This window comes from Myotis davidii, unplaced genomic scaffold (assembly GCF_000327345.1).
Source record: "Myotis davidii unplaced genomic scaffold, ASM32734v1 scaffold398, whole genome shotgun sequence".
Lineage (NCBI taxonomy): Eukaryota > Metazoa > Chordata > Mammalia > Chiroptera > Vespertilionidae > Myotis > Myotis davidii.
Genome location: NW_006290024.1, coordinates 204,729 through 223,122, shown reverse-complemented (window position 1 = coordinate 223,122; position 18,394 = coordinate 204,729). Strand labels below are relative to the sequence as shown.

At 47.5% G+C, this 18,394-nt stretch overlaps 1 protein-coding gene across 1 annotated transcript; it reads right to left on the bottom strand.

Moving 5' to 3' along the window:
- Positions 1–209: 209 nt before the first annotated feature.
- TRIM16 (tripartite motif containing 16) lies at positions 210–18,173 on the bottom strand. The gene is made up of 6 exons (XM_006762738.2): positions 17,574–18,173; positions 11,471–11,566; positions 8,131–8,364; positions 5,832–5,997; positions 5,275–5,370; positions 210–1,384 (listed from the first exon to the last, which is right to left on the bottom strand). The coding sequence occupies exons 1-6, from the start codon at positions 18,057–18,059 to the stop codon at positions 801–803; spliced, it is 1,662 nt and encodes a 553-aa protein (XP_006762801.1). The 5' UTR covers positions 18,060–18,173; the 3' UTR covers positions 210–800.
- Between the last annotated feature and the right edge of the window lie 221 nt (positions 18,174–18,394).

The following is an 18,394-nucleotide window of genomic DNA, read 5'->3' as shown; positions in this document are numbered from 1 at the left end:
GTCTTAGACTTGGATACACTAACACACTTCTTATCACCCTTGCTGCCCCCAAAACGCACAGCTAGAGTCCCATCAGAGGTGGAGGCTGCAAAGAGATTTGCAAACTCTGAGAGGAGGGTTTAGGCTGCTCTGTTGCCATGTAAAAAAGTCATCATGTAGTTTATTCTCTTATACACAACACCCGTGATCTAGTGAGGAAGGCAGCATGGTATAGTGGTTAAAAGTTTAATGCCACCCCTTCAAGTCTGAACCCCAGCTCTGTCACCTACTCACCATGTGACCGCAGTGACCTTGAGCAAGTTAACTATCCCCCCTGGACCATAGTTTTCCCATCTTCAAATTGGGGCTGGTATGAGCATCCACCCATGGGATTATATGAGAGCCCCTGGGTTGATGCACAAGAAGCACTCAAAACAGTGTCTGGGACCAAGGAAATGCGTGATAAAGTTAGCAATTTATTGCGATTATTCTGTGATTTTTTTTTTTTTTTATCTCCCTGAAGATTCCTGGTTACCAGTTATAGGTTACAATGTGCCGTTCACCTGAGCAGACAGGAGGATGTCGCTCAAAGATTGGAGACTCGAGTATCACTCAAAAAGGACTTTCACCTGAATATGACTACAAACTCGAAGACCAGCACAGCATAGAGCAGAAGGGAGAAGCCAGCGACTCTTGACTCTTGTCCTCATTTACAGACCCACATGTTTCTCAAGCCAGCTACCCCTGGCAGAGATTTCTGTCCCCGGAGGGCAAGCTGCTGCCCTGCGGTTAGCAAACAGTTTGGAATGTGGATCCAGCGTCTAAGGAGCAGCCTCCACTGAGGCCTGTGCTGGCTTCTCAGGCTCCTCTCCCAGATCCACAATGCGGATGGTGTCTTCCTTCTTGGAAAGCCAGAAGGCTGGGTAGACTGGCTCCGAAAACTTGCAGTCAAACCTGTGAACCAGAGTCATGGCATCGGGCTCCACACCATAGAAGGAGAGCATCCCTCCCGGGAAGTTGATGTAGATGCCCAGCCTCCGGAAAGGGCCGGCTTTGAGCGGGGTCTCCGTGTCACTGTGCCAGGCCGAGAACTCCTTCCCGTTCCAGTGCAGGCTCCAGGAGAAGTTGTTTCCTGAAATACAGCTGTTGCGCTCCTCCCCTTTCCGGTCGATGCCTTTGCAGGTCAGGCCGAAGTAGGTTCCTGCCCCAGAGATCTCTATCTCGAAGTAGTACCTGTGCAGGTACAGGCTCTGCTGGGACAGCACCTGCCGCCAGTGCAGGAACCTGCTGGGGAGGTCTGGGTAGGGATGCTCCCAAGGTGTAGTGTTGGTGACTTTGCGGTTGTCCTCCTGCAGCCGGAGATACCTGTGTGCCGTGTCAGGGTCAAACGCGATATCACAGGCATCTGAGGAGATATGGAAGTCAGGGAGAGTAGGTCAGAAAGCCAATGAACACCTCAAACCTGACCATCCTCCGGAGTATGAGAATGCACCCATCTCTCTGTTCTGCTTACCCAGGCTGCTCTGAACCCTGGAAAAAAGTTGCTGCCCTGTGGTTAGCAAACCAGAAAATGAAATACAATGTGATATTGTGATTTATAATAAGAAGTACATGCTTGGTCCCTGCCCCCACCCCTTGCCGGCACAGGGCTCCTGAAACCCTTGTAATTTCCTGGGTGATAGGACTGACTTTTTTTCTAATGAGGTGACCAGGGTGGGCCCCTGGATGGCTCCTGGATGGGGCAGAGACCAAGCCATGATTAGAAGGTTGGAATTTTCAGTACCGCCCCCACTTCTCCAAAGAAGGGAGCGGGGCAGGAAATGGAGTGACTTGATCGTGCCTACATGAGGAAGCTCCATTTAAAAATCCCATTAGTGGGCGAAGAGCTTCCATGTGGGTAAACATATGCACCCTGGAAGGTGACGCACCCCAACTCCATGGGACAGAAGCTCCTGACCTCCGTTCGCTCCCAGACCTCACCATCTGTAGCTCTTCACCTGGCCGTACACCTATGTCCACTATCATGTCCTATAATAAACAGATCTGTGAGCTGCTACAGCAAATTAATCCAACCAAGGAGAGGTCATGGGAACCTACAATTTGTAGCCAAATTGTATAGAAGTTGTGGGTAACCTATTATTTGTGAACAGCATCTGAAGTGGGGTAGGAGAAATTTCATGGGACTGAGCCCTTAGCTGGTGGGATCTGACACCATCTCCAGGTAGACAGTGTCAGAATTGAATTAAATTATAGGTCACCCAGCTGGTGTCTCATAGAACTGCTTGTTTGAGAAACTTATGCACACACATGTTGGAAGTGGTCCCAGATCCTTTTCAATAAGTCACTCCACTTCCTTTCTTTCTGAAGCTCGAATTGCTTGGCATTTCCTTTATTACTTGCTGAATTGAATCAAGAAATAAAATCCATAGATTCACTTATTAATTCTTTCAACAAATATGTGCAGAAAACCAGGCACAATTCTACCAAGTGTCGGCACATTTTATCCATTATTTGTGTGTGTGTGTGTGTGGGGGAGCTAATATCTGACCAATTTTTAGCCTGGTGAACTCTCAAACAATCCCCACACATCTCTTCCCAGTCCCAGAAAATGATAGCACCTCCATGCACCCAGTTGCTCAAGTCTCACTAAAGTTATTTGCAACATTTCTTTTGCTCTCATCCTCACACCCACTTTGGCCCTCCTCACACACACAGGCATCAGCAAACCCTTTGGATGCTACCCACTTCTCTCCAGGGCACTGCTTCACACACACCCTCCCACGGATCTCGCCCAGACTAGGACTACAGGCTCCTTGCTGGTCATATTGCTCTCCCATGCCCCCCCACCGCTCATATCATCCCCAGGATGGAGTCACAGTGTTTGTTTCAGGATGTAGGTCAAAGTGAATCATGTCCCGCAGCTTATAGCCCTTGGGTGGTGCCCACTGCTCTTAGGACAGTGATGGCGAACCTTTTGAGCTTGGCGTGTCAGCATTTTGAAAAACCCTAACCTAAACTCTGGTGCCATGTCACATATAGAAATTTTTTGAGATTTGCAACCACAGCAAAACAAAGACTTACATTTTTGATATTTATTTTATATATTTAAATGCCATTTAACAAAGAAAAATCAACCAAAAAAATGAGTCCGCGTGTCACCTCTGACACGCGTGTCACCTCTGACATGCATGTCATAGGTTCGCCATCACTGTCTTAGGATAAAGCAGTGACCCCTCGCCCTGACCTACCTGGCCCTGCATGATGGGTCCTTGACTGTGTCTCTAGCCTTGTCAACTGCCCTCTCCACTGATCTCAGACCCACCTAATACTGAACCCCCTTAAGGACTTTAGCACAGGTCATTCCTTCCATGATGTCATTGCTGCCCCAGCCGGGTCCGGGGACTCCTACTGATCCTTTCAGGTTGCAGCTGAGATTCCTGTCCTTAAAGAGGCTCCCTGTGACTCCCTGATCTGAATCACTCCCATCACTGAGCACTCTGGCTTTTTTAAACTTCATGGTACTCATGACGATGTGTAATAATTTTTTTGTTTCATGCTCGTTCTCCTTCTTATCTGTAAGAGGCACATTTTATGTGGGACTCTCTCCTGGGATTCTAGCTCAGAGAAGATGTGCAGTATATACTTGCCAAATGAATGCACATATTAAAGGCTATTTTAAAATCCATTAACTTAAAAAGTTCTCAGTTTAACTCGGAGCTTTCCCAAATCCTTTGGTAAGAGGGATTCTTAGTAGTCAATGAGACTACATCCTGGAATAAAGCACACAGCAATGCAGGAAATTAAAGGCAAAAATGAGTGTAAACTGAGGAGCATCAAAGGCATATAGTCTGCAGCTGTTACTAAAAGTGGCCCCAACAGTATCCGCAGTATCGCTCTTTCCCACCACCAACTCCGTGGGCAATCCTTGGCATCCAGATATTGAACAAAGGTGTTCTTCTCATTTAAGGGGATGGAGGACTCCCTGGAGGGTAGGTGATTCCATGTTTTGGGACAAGAAAGCCAGAATGGGTCTGGAATAGCCCTAAAAGCAATGATACTTCTAAGGATGTCAAAGGCAGAATGCCAACGTGTAAAAGAGAAAGAGGCCAGAGTACAAGTGGCTCCCACTGGTCAAGGTGGCAATTTGAGCCCCAGAACTTTGAAAAGTGAAACATCAGAGTCTACAAAGGCTAAAGGTTCATAACAACACTCACATAGAAATAGTTAATATTGGGTGTACAAAAATATATTTGTCATGCAAAAGAAAATAGATTATAATAGGATATGTGTCATTTTTGTTTTAATGTTAAGAAAGAAGGGTATTTGGCTTCTTGTATTAATCATATCTGTTTGTAAAATACAGATGTTCTTCTGCCAGGAGAAGGCAAGAATAAACCATAGAAACGGTGTGGAAGCCAAGAGATCCTGGGAAAAGTCAGAGCTGTGGCAGGAGTAGGAGGCAGGCATCAGAAGCTGAAGCTGCATGTGATAACTGGAGAAAAAGGGGCCCAGGAGTTGGTCAGCCAGGGGTCATCCCCCAAAATAATAAGAAGCAGAGTTCAATGGCGTATTCCAAAAAGATGAATTAGCAATGTCACCAAAATGAGCCTTCACATGCAGATACAGTCCTTCCTCTACTAGGAGATGAAACCTCATGGGCTTGTTAACCATCATGAAGTGTCGATTGGCAGTGCAGTGTTGTAATAATGCTAACAGAGCAGGTCAATACCACATCATGACAGGACAATGTGTTATGCAATCCTGGCCAAGCCAGACTTCATGGGGAACTATTTGGTATCAACAAGGCTGTACAAAAGTGCCAAGGTCGTGAAAGACAAAGAAGGACTGAGGGACCAGACCCAGGTTGGGGGAGTCTAAGGAGGCATGGAAACACCTGTGATCCTGGATTGGACTTTTGGTTAAAAAAAAGGACATTGGTTAGAACACTTGGTGAGATGGGAATACATTTTATAGAACGGTTAGTATCACTGTAGCCACACTGTTTATTCCCTGGTTTTGATCAATGTACTGAAGTTATGCAAAGTGTTAACATTTGGAAAAGCTGGATAAAAAGTACATGGAATTCTTTGTCCCCTTTTTGCAATTTTTTTTTAAGTTTGAAATTGTTTCAAAGTGAAAAGTTAAAAACAATTGTAATTAAATTTTTCAAAATGTACCATTTAGAGATAGTCCAAAGTTTGCAAGAAGCTGAAACCTCTGTGAGAGAAGGTATTCCTGCTTCAGCAGAGCATGGCACTGACATCAATAACCAGGAAGAGAGCTGCTCACACTTACATTGGAGGAACTGTTGCCTGGTGCTGGGCTCAGGTTTTGAGGTCCGATACTTGCGCTCGACCACAGCTGACACTTGCGTTCTGATGTCATATTCCTCTAGAAAGTCAGAGAGTTGTGAATGCATACCTGTCCGGGTGTTCAGGAGAACTCAGAAGCAGGTCTTCCCAGCCACCCTTCCCCAGGTTTCAGGAGGGAGATGGGGCTGGAGCCTCATCACGTCTCAGAAAACCATGCTCACTGGACCACATTTCTCTCATGAAGCAAAATAGCCTGAAAAAGATGTCAGACTGGCCTGTATTTCACTTAAAAGTATAGGTGTTAGCAATCTGAGAGACATAGAAATGTCAGCCAATGGCATGATGTGACTAGCCCACCTTATCTGGGTCTTAATTGTAAAATGAAATCAAGACCTGTCCATTAGGAACACAGTCTGGCCAAAGGATGGCTTTGAAAATGAGACGTGCCCCTGATTTCACCTCCTCCCCTGGCGCTCTCTCTCACCTTCCCCATCAACCACTCTGAGAGACACACACCACAGCCCACAGGAAGTTTCTCACCGTCCTTCGCGAACTCCTGGAGCTTTTCCTTATAGTTGTGCAGCAACTGGACTAGGTGCACAGTGGAGTCCGTGATGACCTTGCGGATGCCCGAGAGCTTGTCCTTGAGTCCTATGTAAACGCTAGGGAAGGCACTGTCCTCAGTGTTCTTAAACTTGCAGTACTCCTGCAGGGAGGGAAGCACGGCATTGCCCTGGTTTCTGTGTTTCCTTAACTGGCTGCTCTCCTCATTCTGTCCCCCTTTGCTGCTGTAAAATGGGTCGATGGCAATGTGCACCTCACAAAGGGAGTATGTCAGACGTGCATTAGTCTCAGGGGCTAGCAACATAGAAACCATTTATTTTTTAAGCTGGGAAAGTGGGTTTTTAAAAATCAAGAGGTACTAGAAGCACATGAGCAGCTCCAATACACAGCCCAGACTGGAGCCAAGAAGACATTTAATGCCAACAGCCAAAGGAAATGATAGTCCTGCTACGCTCACACCCTCAGGACTTTTTAAAATAATTTGGACATAAGCCACAGTGGGGAATGGAGGAACCTGTATGGCGCTCAGAGGTGCAGGGATAAGACCTCAGACAGGAATGCTGGCTGCTCTCCCTGCCCGAGTTCACGATTCCCGCTCATTCTTGTACTGTGATTCGGAGTTTGAAAAGTGCTTCCACAGAGATAATCACATTAAGTCAGTGATGCTTCAAAACAATGTGATGATCAGGAAATGTTGCTTTCAGATGTAACACGTTATCCAACTCAAACGTAATTGAAGCATTGAAGGGCAGACTGGGTACAGCGTAAAACTTAGTGATGGAAGCAGTTGTACCAAAACGGTAAGATAGATCAGTGAGAAAGGAGAAACAGTCCAAACCAGAGAGCTGATAGAAAGGTAGAAGAACATCGAAACACTGTATATAGATTTTGAACCACACATGATAACAGTAGCCAGCAGGGAAAGGACAGGTTATCCAATAGCTGTTGTCATGTTAGCTGGCTAGCAATTTGGAGAAAAGGAAATTATTTTTACCAAAAGTAAGTTAACTTATCTAAGATACTTTGTGCATATTAAAGTTCTTATGTTAAAGCTATAAAAGGAAAGTGAAAAGAAATTGTGTATATTCTCTTTGGAGAAACTCATGATATGAAGGTCAATTTTGATTCATAGTCTCTTCATGTTTTGATACTGGAAAGCAAGGAACTAACAAAAAGACATTCCATCCATATTTTTGTCTTTGCTTCTCTTTCTCTTACTCATTACAAGGTTAACTATGGTTATCTGGGTGGTGGGAGTATGGGTGATTATTTTCCTGGTTTTCACACAGTAAACATTTATATTTGTTGTAACTAGAAGGGAACTTTTAAAAAAATGCAACAGAGAAAAATTATCTGTATTTAGGGATATTGGATCTGAAGGAACTAATTATGTACTTTGCCCTGATCCTTTGATAAGTGAGGAATTTGGGAAGTTAAATGACTTGCTAAAAACTACACAGCTCCTTAGATCCAAGATGAGAGAATTTAGGTCCAACCAAGTGTCCCTCCTCTGCAATAGCACAGGGGCTCTGTCTAGCTCTAATGGCCTGTGCCCTGCATACTGTGCACTGCAAGGAAAGTCTCTCCTCATGGGGCCTTCCTCAATCCCCGCACATGTAACAGGCCTCCAGCCTCACCCTGCCAGGCTGGCCTCACCACATCACAGTGGTTCGAAAGCACACTCCTTGAGTTCATCCCCCCCGCACCTGAGGTCCTCCACTGCTTCTGTGACTCCCTGATGAAGAGCAAAGTTCTCTCACAGCCAGATGCCTGCTAGGCCTGGCCAGCCTCCTCTCCCATCTCTGGGAAAGCACCTAATCCCCCAAATCAGCATGCTTTCTCAAACCTCTGCCTGCATACATGCTTTCTCAAACCTCTCCCTGCATACATGCCTTCTCAAACCTCCCTGCCTGCATACATGCTTTCTCAAACCTCTGCCTGCATACATGCTTTCTCAAACCTCCCTGCCTGCATATATGCTTTCTCAAACCTCCCTGCCTCCATACATGCTTTCTCAAACCTCCCTGCCTGCATACATGCTTTCTCAAACCTCTGAATCATTCTTCTGAGCAGTACTCATCTTCCCTGACTGGTTCCAGCTTCGTACTCTGCGAAGTTTCCCCTGCCCTGCCTGTTCTCCTGTGCTCTGCTGAATCAAGACCTGCCTCTATGCCCCCCTTGCTCCCACTGATCAGAGGGCAGCTCCATCCCTACATCTGCCAGCTCACTCCCTGGTGGTCCTGTGCGGACACCTCTGTCCCCACCCAGACTGTACCTCCAGGAACAGCACGGTGTTGCTGATGGCAGCGATCCTCCCCAGCTCCTGCTTGCTCTTCTCCATCTCTGCGCTGCTGTGCTCCAGGTGCGTCTTGATGCCATTGGCCTGGCTCAGAGCGGCTTGCTCTTTCTCCTCCAGGAAGAGCATCACATCAGCCTGGGCCTTCCTCACGGCAGCAAGGAGCTCCCCAAACTGCTCCTCAGCCACCATCTTCACCTCTGACACTGACACCTGGCCGGGCGGGGAGGGGGACACAGAGAAGAACCTGTTAGCAAGATGTCCACTGTTATCGAAGCTAAACACACCGAAATGTAAACCTGATAAACAGATTAAGGAACAATTTTCTATTGTAAAAGGAGACTTTATTCTCATATGAACCCTGGGTTATGAAAAGAGATACTCCGCAGCATGTAAAAGGACTTGTGTACCTGTCATTCACTTAGGCTCTCATCCACTGGATGAGAGAGTAAATTGTATGTGTGCCAGACGCCTTCTGGCTCTGACAGTTGGGCTGCTATTCAAAGTTCTGAAATCAATTTCTCTACCAGGGTAACTCAAGAGTTCAGTGTACTTTATAGTTGTATTTATTGTAGTTAAACTATTATTTTGGCATCTTTGTACAAATCTGTAGCATGAATTAGCTTTCTTAGCATTTTGTTATATCTGTTTAAACAGCCCACTGAGGCCATCAGTGCCGAAAGCATAAGTACGTTTATGGCATCCTGCCAGGCATGAAATGATTAGGGTATGTTTGGTGCAGAGTGAGCGCCACATTCAAATAACAGATAAACAAACTCAGAGTGATAGCTGTCACATGGCACTGTGCATGTGGGACATCCATCCATCTACCTTTCACAGGTGAACATCTTATAAATGCCTTCCTTCAGTCAGTCTCACATTTACAATATCCATCCAAATTGTGGATGGTTTCTGCTTCTCTTTGATTCTTCTTAAGTACTGGTGCCTTCAGTTCTTCTAGTAAAAAGTTCTTTTTCACTCTAGTTAAGATTTCTTAAAGTACAGTAAAAATATTGCATTCTCATGAATAATGAGCCCTACACTCCTAGCCCTAGAACTAGATTCTAGGTGGTCTGGGTGCTGGATGCCAAGTAACCTAGGAGATGGGTCCCAGGAGATCTGGCCACATCCACTGGTCTTTATAATGAATGTCACTTGGATTTCAGGTGGCCTGGGTATGTGAGCACTTCAGGAGGGAATTGGGGTTCCTGGAGGTCTGGTGTATGCAGATGGGGATCCAGGCATTGGCACAGGACTGGAAAGTTCAGAAAGTTTAAGTTCCCAGGATAGTTAGGACAAGATTAGAGTCTTGCCTCATGCCTCAGCCTCCATAATGTTAATAATGTTATCAACTTTGTGAAAGTGACTTCATTTTATATATTTCCTATTATCACTCTGTCCTCAGAGGCAACAAGCATTTATCTGGAATTAAAAAGAATTGCAGCTCAGAGAACACCAATTCCGGGAGAAACCCAAACAGTGTCCCAATTACAGGATGAGGGCAAGGGGTTATTATGAAGAAAAGAAGGGAATAACTACATGAACAGGAAAAAAAAGAAATTTCTGTTGGTGCTAACAAGCTGGGTCACTCTTGAGCTATACATGGCTGGTTTCTGATTCTTCTTCAGGAAGAGAGTCCATAATTTTCAGTCCTTCTGGCCAGATGTTTGCTTTCCTGTTGCCTTAGCAAGACAATGTTGGTTTGGCCTGGGATGTTGTGGGAAAGGAGAGGAATACACTTACTCCCTATAATGATGACATGTAGGTTCCTCATAGAAGCATGATTGCATGAAGCTCAGATGCATAAAACTAAAGACAACCTCAGGGTCCAAATCCCCCCTCCCTAGAGGGGTCCTCCTGAGGAGGAGCTATAGACAGGAGGCCTCAGATGATGCTGGTGGATTCGTTCTTCTGCTATTATGTGTAGCCTCTCACTCCTAAACGTTCCTGGAGAAGTACTTCTTCCTTGCATGTAAATGGAATGTGTGAAGGATTTAATTTATGCCCAAATGATGACAAATAAAGATGATGGAAAGGAGGGGCCACAAACATCAAAGCGCCAAAGGTGATGGTGTAAAGAGGATGGTGCACATGTCTGCCAATGTATTGACTCATTCTTAGGTCAAGGGAGCAACAGTCCCAGGTTCACCTGTTCCATCAGTCTGGAGGCCCCAGGCAAGTCTTATCATATCTCTGTCTCCATGTCCTTCACACATGGTGACCTGGTGATAACTACCTCTCCCAGTTACCATGCAATTAGGAAGAGAGCTGGGTAGGGATCTAAGTGTCTGAAAATGAAAGAACATTTCAGAAAAAGGCAAAGTGCTCTGTGTGATTGCCCATATTATGCCAAGCCTGGAAATCAACAATCTCTGAAGGTTTATAAGGCTTCAAATGGGTGATCGTTTTTCTTGTTTTCATTTGATTATGTGGGTAAGAAAGAGGTGTTTACCCTTCAGGAGCTAGTTATTTGTAAACACTAAGGAGGAGGAAATTAAGTTGAAATGAATACATGCATTACATATGGGTGGGTTGATGGAGGGAGGGATGCATGGATGAGTTAATGGATGGGTGAGTGGATGAGTGGATGGATGGATGGATGGATGGATGGATGAATGGATGAGTGGATGGATAGATGGATGGGATAAAATAATTCTTGTTATACAAAGATGCTGCTACTGATTCACTGCCATAGGGTAGGTGTATTGAGTTCTCTTCTGAGTAGTGGTTATTGGTTTGCCACTAATGAGAAACATTTGTGGGACTGTTTGTGTCTACATACAGTTTATATGCAAAGTGGTCACAAAACCAGAGAGACTAACACTAAGTAGCCTGCACACCATTGACCTTAACTACTACCATCCACTAACCCAGCAGTTTTCAACTCTCTTTTCTGTCTGCCAAGACATGGGACTAGTGACACACATGCAGGTGGAGAAGCAAAGATTATGTATAATTCCTGGAGCTCTATCTAAACACCCCCTGCAAATCCCCCACACCCTTTTCTCCTGCTCAAGAAAGAATATACAAATGTAATTACAGGACTAGTCTTGCTTTTACTCTATATTATGAAAAAGTAACTCACTTGCCAAGTTTGAGCCTTAAGCTAATTTCATAGAAAGTTTGCCACCCAACAGCAAGTTTGCCATCCAGGGGTGTAGCTGACTGCATCTGTTCCTATAATTCTTATTTGCTGAGAGACCCTGAAGCGTCCCGGGGCCTGCAGCCCCATGTTCTACAACCCTGATGGGCCTAGCTGAGCCTGCAGCTGCATCCAGATGTGTACTGAAGCCTGACAGGTGACCCAGTCCAGCCTTACCAAAACGGATTTATGATTGGCTTGGAGCCTGGCAATGGCATTTTCATTCAACTTGAGTTTCCGCTCCAGGTCTAGCTGGGTGCTCCGAAGCTCAGCCTAAGAAAAGAAAAAGACAGCATTAAGTAGGAAGGAGTCCAACGCACACAGAAGGTCCCAGGAGCAACAGCACTCTCCACCTACTTTCATGGAAAGGAGAGTTTGACCTCGGAAGCTGCTCTCAAAGTCAGCCCAAAGCACCCTAAATGGAGGTGCCCAGGGTCATCTGTGTGCCAGCACCTCCTGGGGCTGCACGCAGCACGAATTGGCTATAATATGGGGAGCACGTACACGGTGCAGGCTTGTCATTATTTTTAGCAGTTGTACGGATTACCTCATATCAACCCGACCACACCCATATTAGGTTAAGGTCATTATCTCCATTTTACAGATGATAACATGAAAGGTGAACTTTGGAGTTGAGTCCAAGCCATCTGACCTAGGCCAGAATAACCTAACAAGGAGCATGGGCTTGGAGCTGATGGAGGGGACCCCGGGCTTTCTACTCGGCAGCTAAGACTTTGAAAAAAATCTACTTAACACCTCGGGACCTCCATTTCTTCACCTGTGAAGTCCTAATTTGCAGGGTTCCTGTGAGAGTCAAATGAGGTAGCCTGTGTTAATAAGAACTCTGCACAGTAGCTGGAGCATTGTAAATGCTGCATCAATGCCAGGGATGCTGTCACCTTCATCAGTATCCTTAGTATTGTTGCTGCCCCAGCTGTTTTCCACCACGCATTCTTGTTCACTCCTGGAGGCAGGTATAGTGAACCAGCGATGCAAGTGCCCACCTGGGAACCTCGGTTTGACCCCACTGCCCAGCTTCATCTCCTGGGACACCCTAAGCACTTTCTGCCACAACATGTGCCAAGGGATGAAACATAAGCCTTTGAAAACTTTCAAGGCCCTCTCACTTTCCTGCTTCAAGGGCATGAGACAGCAAAAAAGAAAAAAGAATAGCTTTTGCTGTAATTGCTTTTAATAGGTTGTCTGCATTCAAAGCCATGAGTCATTGTGCCCTAATAGGACTCAGAGGCTACAAATGAAGTGCCTCTCCTTTCTCCCACTGAAACCTGGGGGACACCCAGGCCTCCCAGTGAGGAAGCCTTGGCAGGCAGGTACTGCTTGCTCAGCCCTGGGGCGCTGACTTGGAGCTGAGGGAACCCCAGTGACCTCCCTCCCACTCCTGAAACCTGAGGCCTGATGTCCAGGAGTGCGTTGGGGGAGGGGATAGGGTCTATTTGGGGGCAATTGTGGAATCTTGATCTGTCTAAAACAGCAGTCACCGACCTTTCAGACCTCATAGACCACCAGTGGTCCGTGGACCACCGGTTGGCGATTGCTGGTCTAAAAGGTTTACACAACGACCTTTCCCAGAGGAGGGGAAGAAACATGAGCTGCTGTTTAAAAGGAGACGCAGATACAACAGGACACCCTGGCGATGTGAGAATGTGGTGAAGCAGTGAGCCCCGGCATGAGCCAGAGCCACAAGGAGACCCCAGAGAGTCACCAGGGAGGCACTTCTCTCACTTCTGCAAACCACCATAAAAGGAGAAAAAGGCTCCTATGAACCTAATGGTGACCTCTCTGAGTGAGTCACCCCAAGAGAAGTCACTCCTGTTTACCACAAAAGGTGGGGTCACTTTGAGAAACCAGTATCTCCAGTTGTTCCTCCTCCTGGAAAATGATGGGGTGGCTCAGACTCTGGCTTCAGGGTTTCCTACGATGCCAGCCATACACATCTCAGGCCAGGGCGCATGTCAATGGAAGAGACAGCCCAGTGTTGAAGGGCACAGAGTCCTGCCTGCTTCAACAGGGCAATGACAACTGTGCAAAAGGCACCGTATCTGGGGTCTGGAGGCCTGGTTGCTGCCTGTACAACCTTCATCAAGTCATTTCGTATCCCTCTGGTGCAGGGCCATAGGACTATGTCACAGAATTGTCCTCGTTTCTATCTACAGGGAGAAGGTGCCCACCCAGAGCTCTGTGGCCAGGAACCAGATTAGAGATGCAAATGGGAAGAGCAGAGAGCACGAGAAAAGAGCAGAACATTCCGGATGGTGGTCGTTCCTTGGTACTTCCCACCACAGCATGCTGGTCCTTCGGGAGTGTTTGCATTTGGTTCCCACCTGACTTCACTCCTCAGTCATCGGTCAGAACCGGCCACATGCCAGCCCAGTGAAATAAGACATCCTCCCTGCTCTTGAAAGACATACCATGCAGCCTGGTGGAATGTTTAGAAAAACAAGTGACATAAGACTGAGTCCACAGCACTCCTCAAAGTTTCTAGGAGAAATTCTTTTCCCGAGAGGCCTTCGCTCACTGCCTCCCGGATGCCAGCAAACAAGCTGTGAGCGACGCTGGCCCACTGCTTCCCAGAGAGGCACTGATGTCGGGGCTCTCCGAAACTGGGCTCCTGTTCCACACGGAGGCTGTGTCTGCGGGCAGCACACAGTCCTGAGCTCCTGGAACCAGGACTGAGGTTGAGTGCGATGGCCCGTCACTAATGGAATTCGAGATCTGAGTCAGGGCCCATATCAGTCTTCCCTCCCTCAAGAACCCTGCCTGCCCTGACCTCAGCGCCACGACCACGCCCTCTTCGATCGCGTGGCAGCTGTGTAGCCCAGCCCTTTGGCATTCCGGGGAGCCACAGAATGTGCCTTGGCTTCCTGTTCCTAAGGAGACAGGGTAAATAGCATGGTCAGCCATGAGGACACTGCCCAGAGGAAACACTCCATAATAAGTGATAAAGTTGAGGAAAAACAGGAAAGAACCTTGTGCATTTCCTGGGGCAGAACAAACAGGACAGCAGTCAGAGAGAGTGCACACTTTCCATGCATGCACCTAGCACAGCTCCCCTGAGATGGGCAGGCAGGAGAGGAGGTAAGACCAGAGGCTCTTAGAAGTGAAGGGGCCTTCGGAAGCTGGTTTAAAGGGAAGTGCTAAGGTCCCCATTAGGAAGTCTAGCACAGGGGAGGGCAAACTTTTTGACTCGGGGGCCACAATGGGTTCTTAAACTGGACCGGAGGGCCGGAACAAAAGCATGGATGGAGTGTTTGTGTGAACTAATATAAATTCAAAGTAAACACCATTACATAAAAGGGTACGGTCTTTTTTTTTTTTTTTTTTTTTTTTAGTTTTATTCATTTCAAACGGGCTGGATCCGGCCCATGGGCCGTAGTTTGCCCACAGCTGGTCTAGCAGAATAGAACAAATAATCAAAGAAGACCCAGAACTCCCCAAACTCGACGTTTGTCCCCTGGGATAGCTAAAGGCTGTGGGAGCTTCCGAAAGGGCTCCCTTGGTTCACTGAGACATAAGTTGCTCTGTGCTGATGCTGGATTTTGGCTACTTTGTGTCCTCATGGCTGACCATGCTATTCACAGTTTTCTATGCACAAGATGCTTGCTTGAGTAATTAGCCCTTAACACGATCCAAAGTGACCTTCAGCATGTGATGCCAGCAGGTTTGGGCCAGCTGAAGGGAATTTAATTTTGTCTAATAAAACTTTCAAGATAATCCTACTGGCAGTTGCAGCCTCTTTGAGATACTGTGTCTTCTGGGCTAGTACCTTGGGCCCCTCGCAGGAAACCTTTTGGCTCCTAAGATTTGGCAAAGCCATCTAGAGCGTGGCTGCCACATACAGAGCAAACTGACTATTTGAGCTGGAAACAAGGACCCAGGGTGGGCAGGACAAGAACTCTGTTAGGCAGACCAGAAAGCCGAGCCTGTGAATTGGGGCCATCACCAAAAATCTCGGGTATGGGGCCGTCGCACCGTTGAACACCATGATTGCTTTTAAGCTCTAAAACCTTCCCTAGAACCCCTACCCAGCTGTCTTTACTTTATCCTACCGGTTCCCTTGCAGCGGTTCTCAACCTGTGGGTCGCGAACAATGAAAATACATCCTGCATATCAGATATTTACATTATGATTCATAACAGTAGCAAAATTACAGTTATGAAGTAGCAATGGTTGGGGGTCACCACAACATGAGGAACTGTATTAAAGGGTCGCTGCTTTAGGAAGGTTGAGAACCACTGCCTTAGGGTGTCTGAATTTGGGGATCCACACATGCTCTACACAACTTTTTGCTCAGAATTGCAGTTACCCTAAATCTCTGTAATGCATCAGTGTACACTACGTTTAAAACGCATATTTTGTCTATGCTGCTACAGGCATAGAACATTCCTTAAAGAAAACAGAAGGGACCTTGCTGGTGTGTTCAGTGGTTAGTGCACTGGCCCACACACTGTCCAGTCAAGGGCACACACCTGGGTTGTAGGTTTGCTCCAAGTCCCCCATCGGGGTGTGTGAGGGAGTCAGCCAGTAGCAACCAATGGACATGTCTCACATTGATGTTTGAGTTCTGTCTGTCTCTCTCTCTCCATTTCCCTCCTTCACTTCTGCTCTCTCTGAAAAGCAATGGAAAAAAATATCCTCAAGTGAGGATTAAAAAATTTTTTTGGTTAAATTTAAAAAAGAAAACAGAAGGAAGTGTAGATGGTGGCGTTTGCCTCCAGGGAGGGAGATGGAGATGCAGGATGGGGGTGGAACCTTCTTGTATAACCTATTGCAGTGTTTGGTGGAGACCGCTTTTCAACATGTACACACACCACTTTGCCAGTAAAGGGTAAAGAAATCCAGACATATACCCAAGGGAAAAAGCAGTGCACTTTGTCTTACTATTTCTGCTATATGTGTGGTAGGTTGTTAGTACAAAATAAAGTCAGGTTGTCATATTGTGATCTTGGGGTCCTTCCCTAGGGCTCCTCCAGTGGGGTGGCTCCCAGGAGCTTTCACTCCTCTCTCCATGACTTAGTCATCTGTGCGAGTTTAGACTAATGTGGAGACAAAAGATCGCCACCTCACAGAGTTATCTGAGGACTGGATGGGAAAATCCACCGAGAGCAGTCAGCACGTAGCAGTGATCAGTAGAGACTAATTTCCTCAGTTATATGAGCTTTTCCCTTTGACCTGACTATCTGCTCATGCAGAGCCTGTTCATGGTTATGAAAATAGGGAGTTTCCCTGACACGGGGAACTCTAGAAACCACTGTCGAGTGGCTCCCAGAGCTGGAAACGGAGGCTCACTGGCATCTGGGCTACAGCGCTTTTCAAAACACTAACGGGATCTCTGCCTAAGAAATGGCAGGGGGAGGGGCTTAACAAGTAAACTACCCTTCCCAGAAGCCTCCTGGCTGACAAGAGGGGCCTGCCCTGTGAGCAGTGAGCAGAGCAGAAACCGCCAGTAGTGCGAATACAAGGAAATGTGGGACAAAAGCAACTGCACTTTCTCACTGAGAAACAAAGTACACAAAGTTGCTAAACCCATTCCCAAGAACTCTAGGCTCTCAGCTTTAGGGCTAGTTGTTCTAGAAACAGTTTCCCTATCTGATGTGAATACAATTACAGGTTATGAGTATGGTGTTTCTATCTCTCCCGATTCCTCTATCTGATAAGGAACTTGTATTTTCCCAGAGTCAAGCGTCCTTGACATGGTGCCTGGAGGTAAGTTTCCAACTCTATGTTATCTTAGCCCTTTTCAAGCTCTTGAATTTCACCCTGGGTACCTCTAGGGGGGCACTTTCTACTGGTCTCCTATTTGGGGGAGAGGGAAGAAGAGAAATTAGGGGAAAGGTTTGATGCTTTTTTCTTGAGTTTATGGCAAGCTTTACATTTCATTGACTGCCACAGAGACCTAGGCAAAAGGGACCATCTCTGCCCCAAGCCCCACAGCTTCTGCACCCCACATCCAAACATGTAACAATGACGTCAGCTGCGTGAAAAACAGCAGGAAACAAGCCAGCATGAGGAGAGAGCCACAGGCAGAGCCAGAACAGAGACAGCAGGACTTCCATGGGGGCAGAGTGACCTATTTCAGTTTCCAAAGCCAAATGAAATAGATACTGCCACTGGGTGCTGCCGGCTACTGGGGTAATGTCCTTCTCAGGTGAACCCAGAGCTGGGAAGTGAAGTGAGCACCCTGGGAGCTGCAGTGTGGCCCAGCCCCTCCCAGGCACAGCACCTCCCCACCTCCCTCTCCCAAGTAGACCCTGGCACTTGCCTCCTTGTCCCTGCGGGCAACATTCAGGGAGACTGAGGCATGGCCCCTGTGCTGGTCCTGGCCACACTCCTGGCAGATGCACTGGCGATCCGGGCGGCAGAAGGCGACCAGCGGGCTGTGGTGGGCAGGGCAGGTGGGCAGGTCCCGGTCCTTCACCGGCTCCGTCAGCTGGTGGCTGTGCAGCTTGCTGTTCTCCTGGTGCGGCCTCAGGTGCTCCTCACAGTAGTTCAACATGCAGGTCAGGCAGGACTTCACCGCCTTCACCCTCTGGGCCCCCAGGCAGAAGTCACATGGGATCTCCTCCTCACCACAGCCACCATCCTGGGAGCCAGCGCCCAGCCCCTCCACGTCTCCCTGGGGGCTCTCCAGGGAGCGCTTGTCCTCTTCTGCTGGGCTGGCTGACCCAGAGTCTGGGCTGAGAGTGACCAGGGAGTGAGCTGCGATCCCGGGCAGCGGCCCTGGAGCCATCAGGTCCAACTCGGCCATCTGGAAAGCACTGCGGCAGAGCTTTCCTGCTTCTGCTCCTGGGCCCAGGATCCTTGAAGCCAAAGTCAGACAAGAGAGCCACGCCCAGGTGATTGCAGCTGCTGCAAGATCTTAACTGTTTCCTCCCTCCCAGAGGAAGCTGGGTTAGTCATTACTCCGCTCAGTGCTTGGACAGCGGCCAGCTGGGGTGGTGCCACAGCAGCTAGATTACTCATACTCAGGACAGCCGCTCAGGATGCCTTCCCACAGGCACAGGCCCCTCCTCGGGTCTGGTCCAAAATTTCAATTCTCATATGAATCATTTGTTCCCATAGGCTAAACCAAAGAGCATGTGT

Excerpts from the sequence above, each read along its gene's own strand:
- TRIM16 (XM_006762738.2), bottom strand. The coding sequence starts at position 18,059 with ATGGCCGAGTTGGACCTGATGGCTCCAGGGCCGCTGCCCGGGATCGCA. Across the intron at positions 5,998-8,130 it reads ACACCGTGCTGTTCCTGGAG|GAGTACTGCAAGTTTAAGAA; the intron begins GTACAGTCTGGG and ends CCCTCCCTGCAG. Across the intron at positions 5,371-5,831 it reads CCAGGAGTTCGCGAAGGACG|AGGAATATGACATCAGAACG; the intron begins GTGAGAAACTTC and ends CTGACTTTCTAG.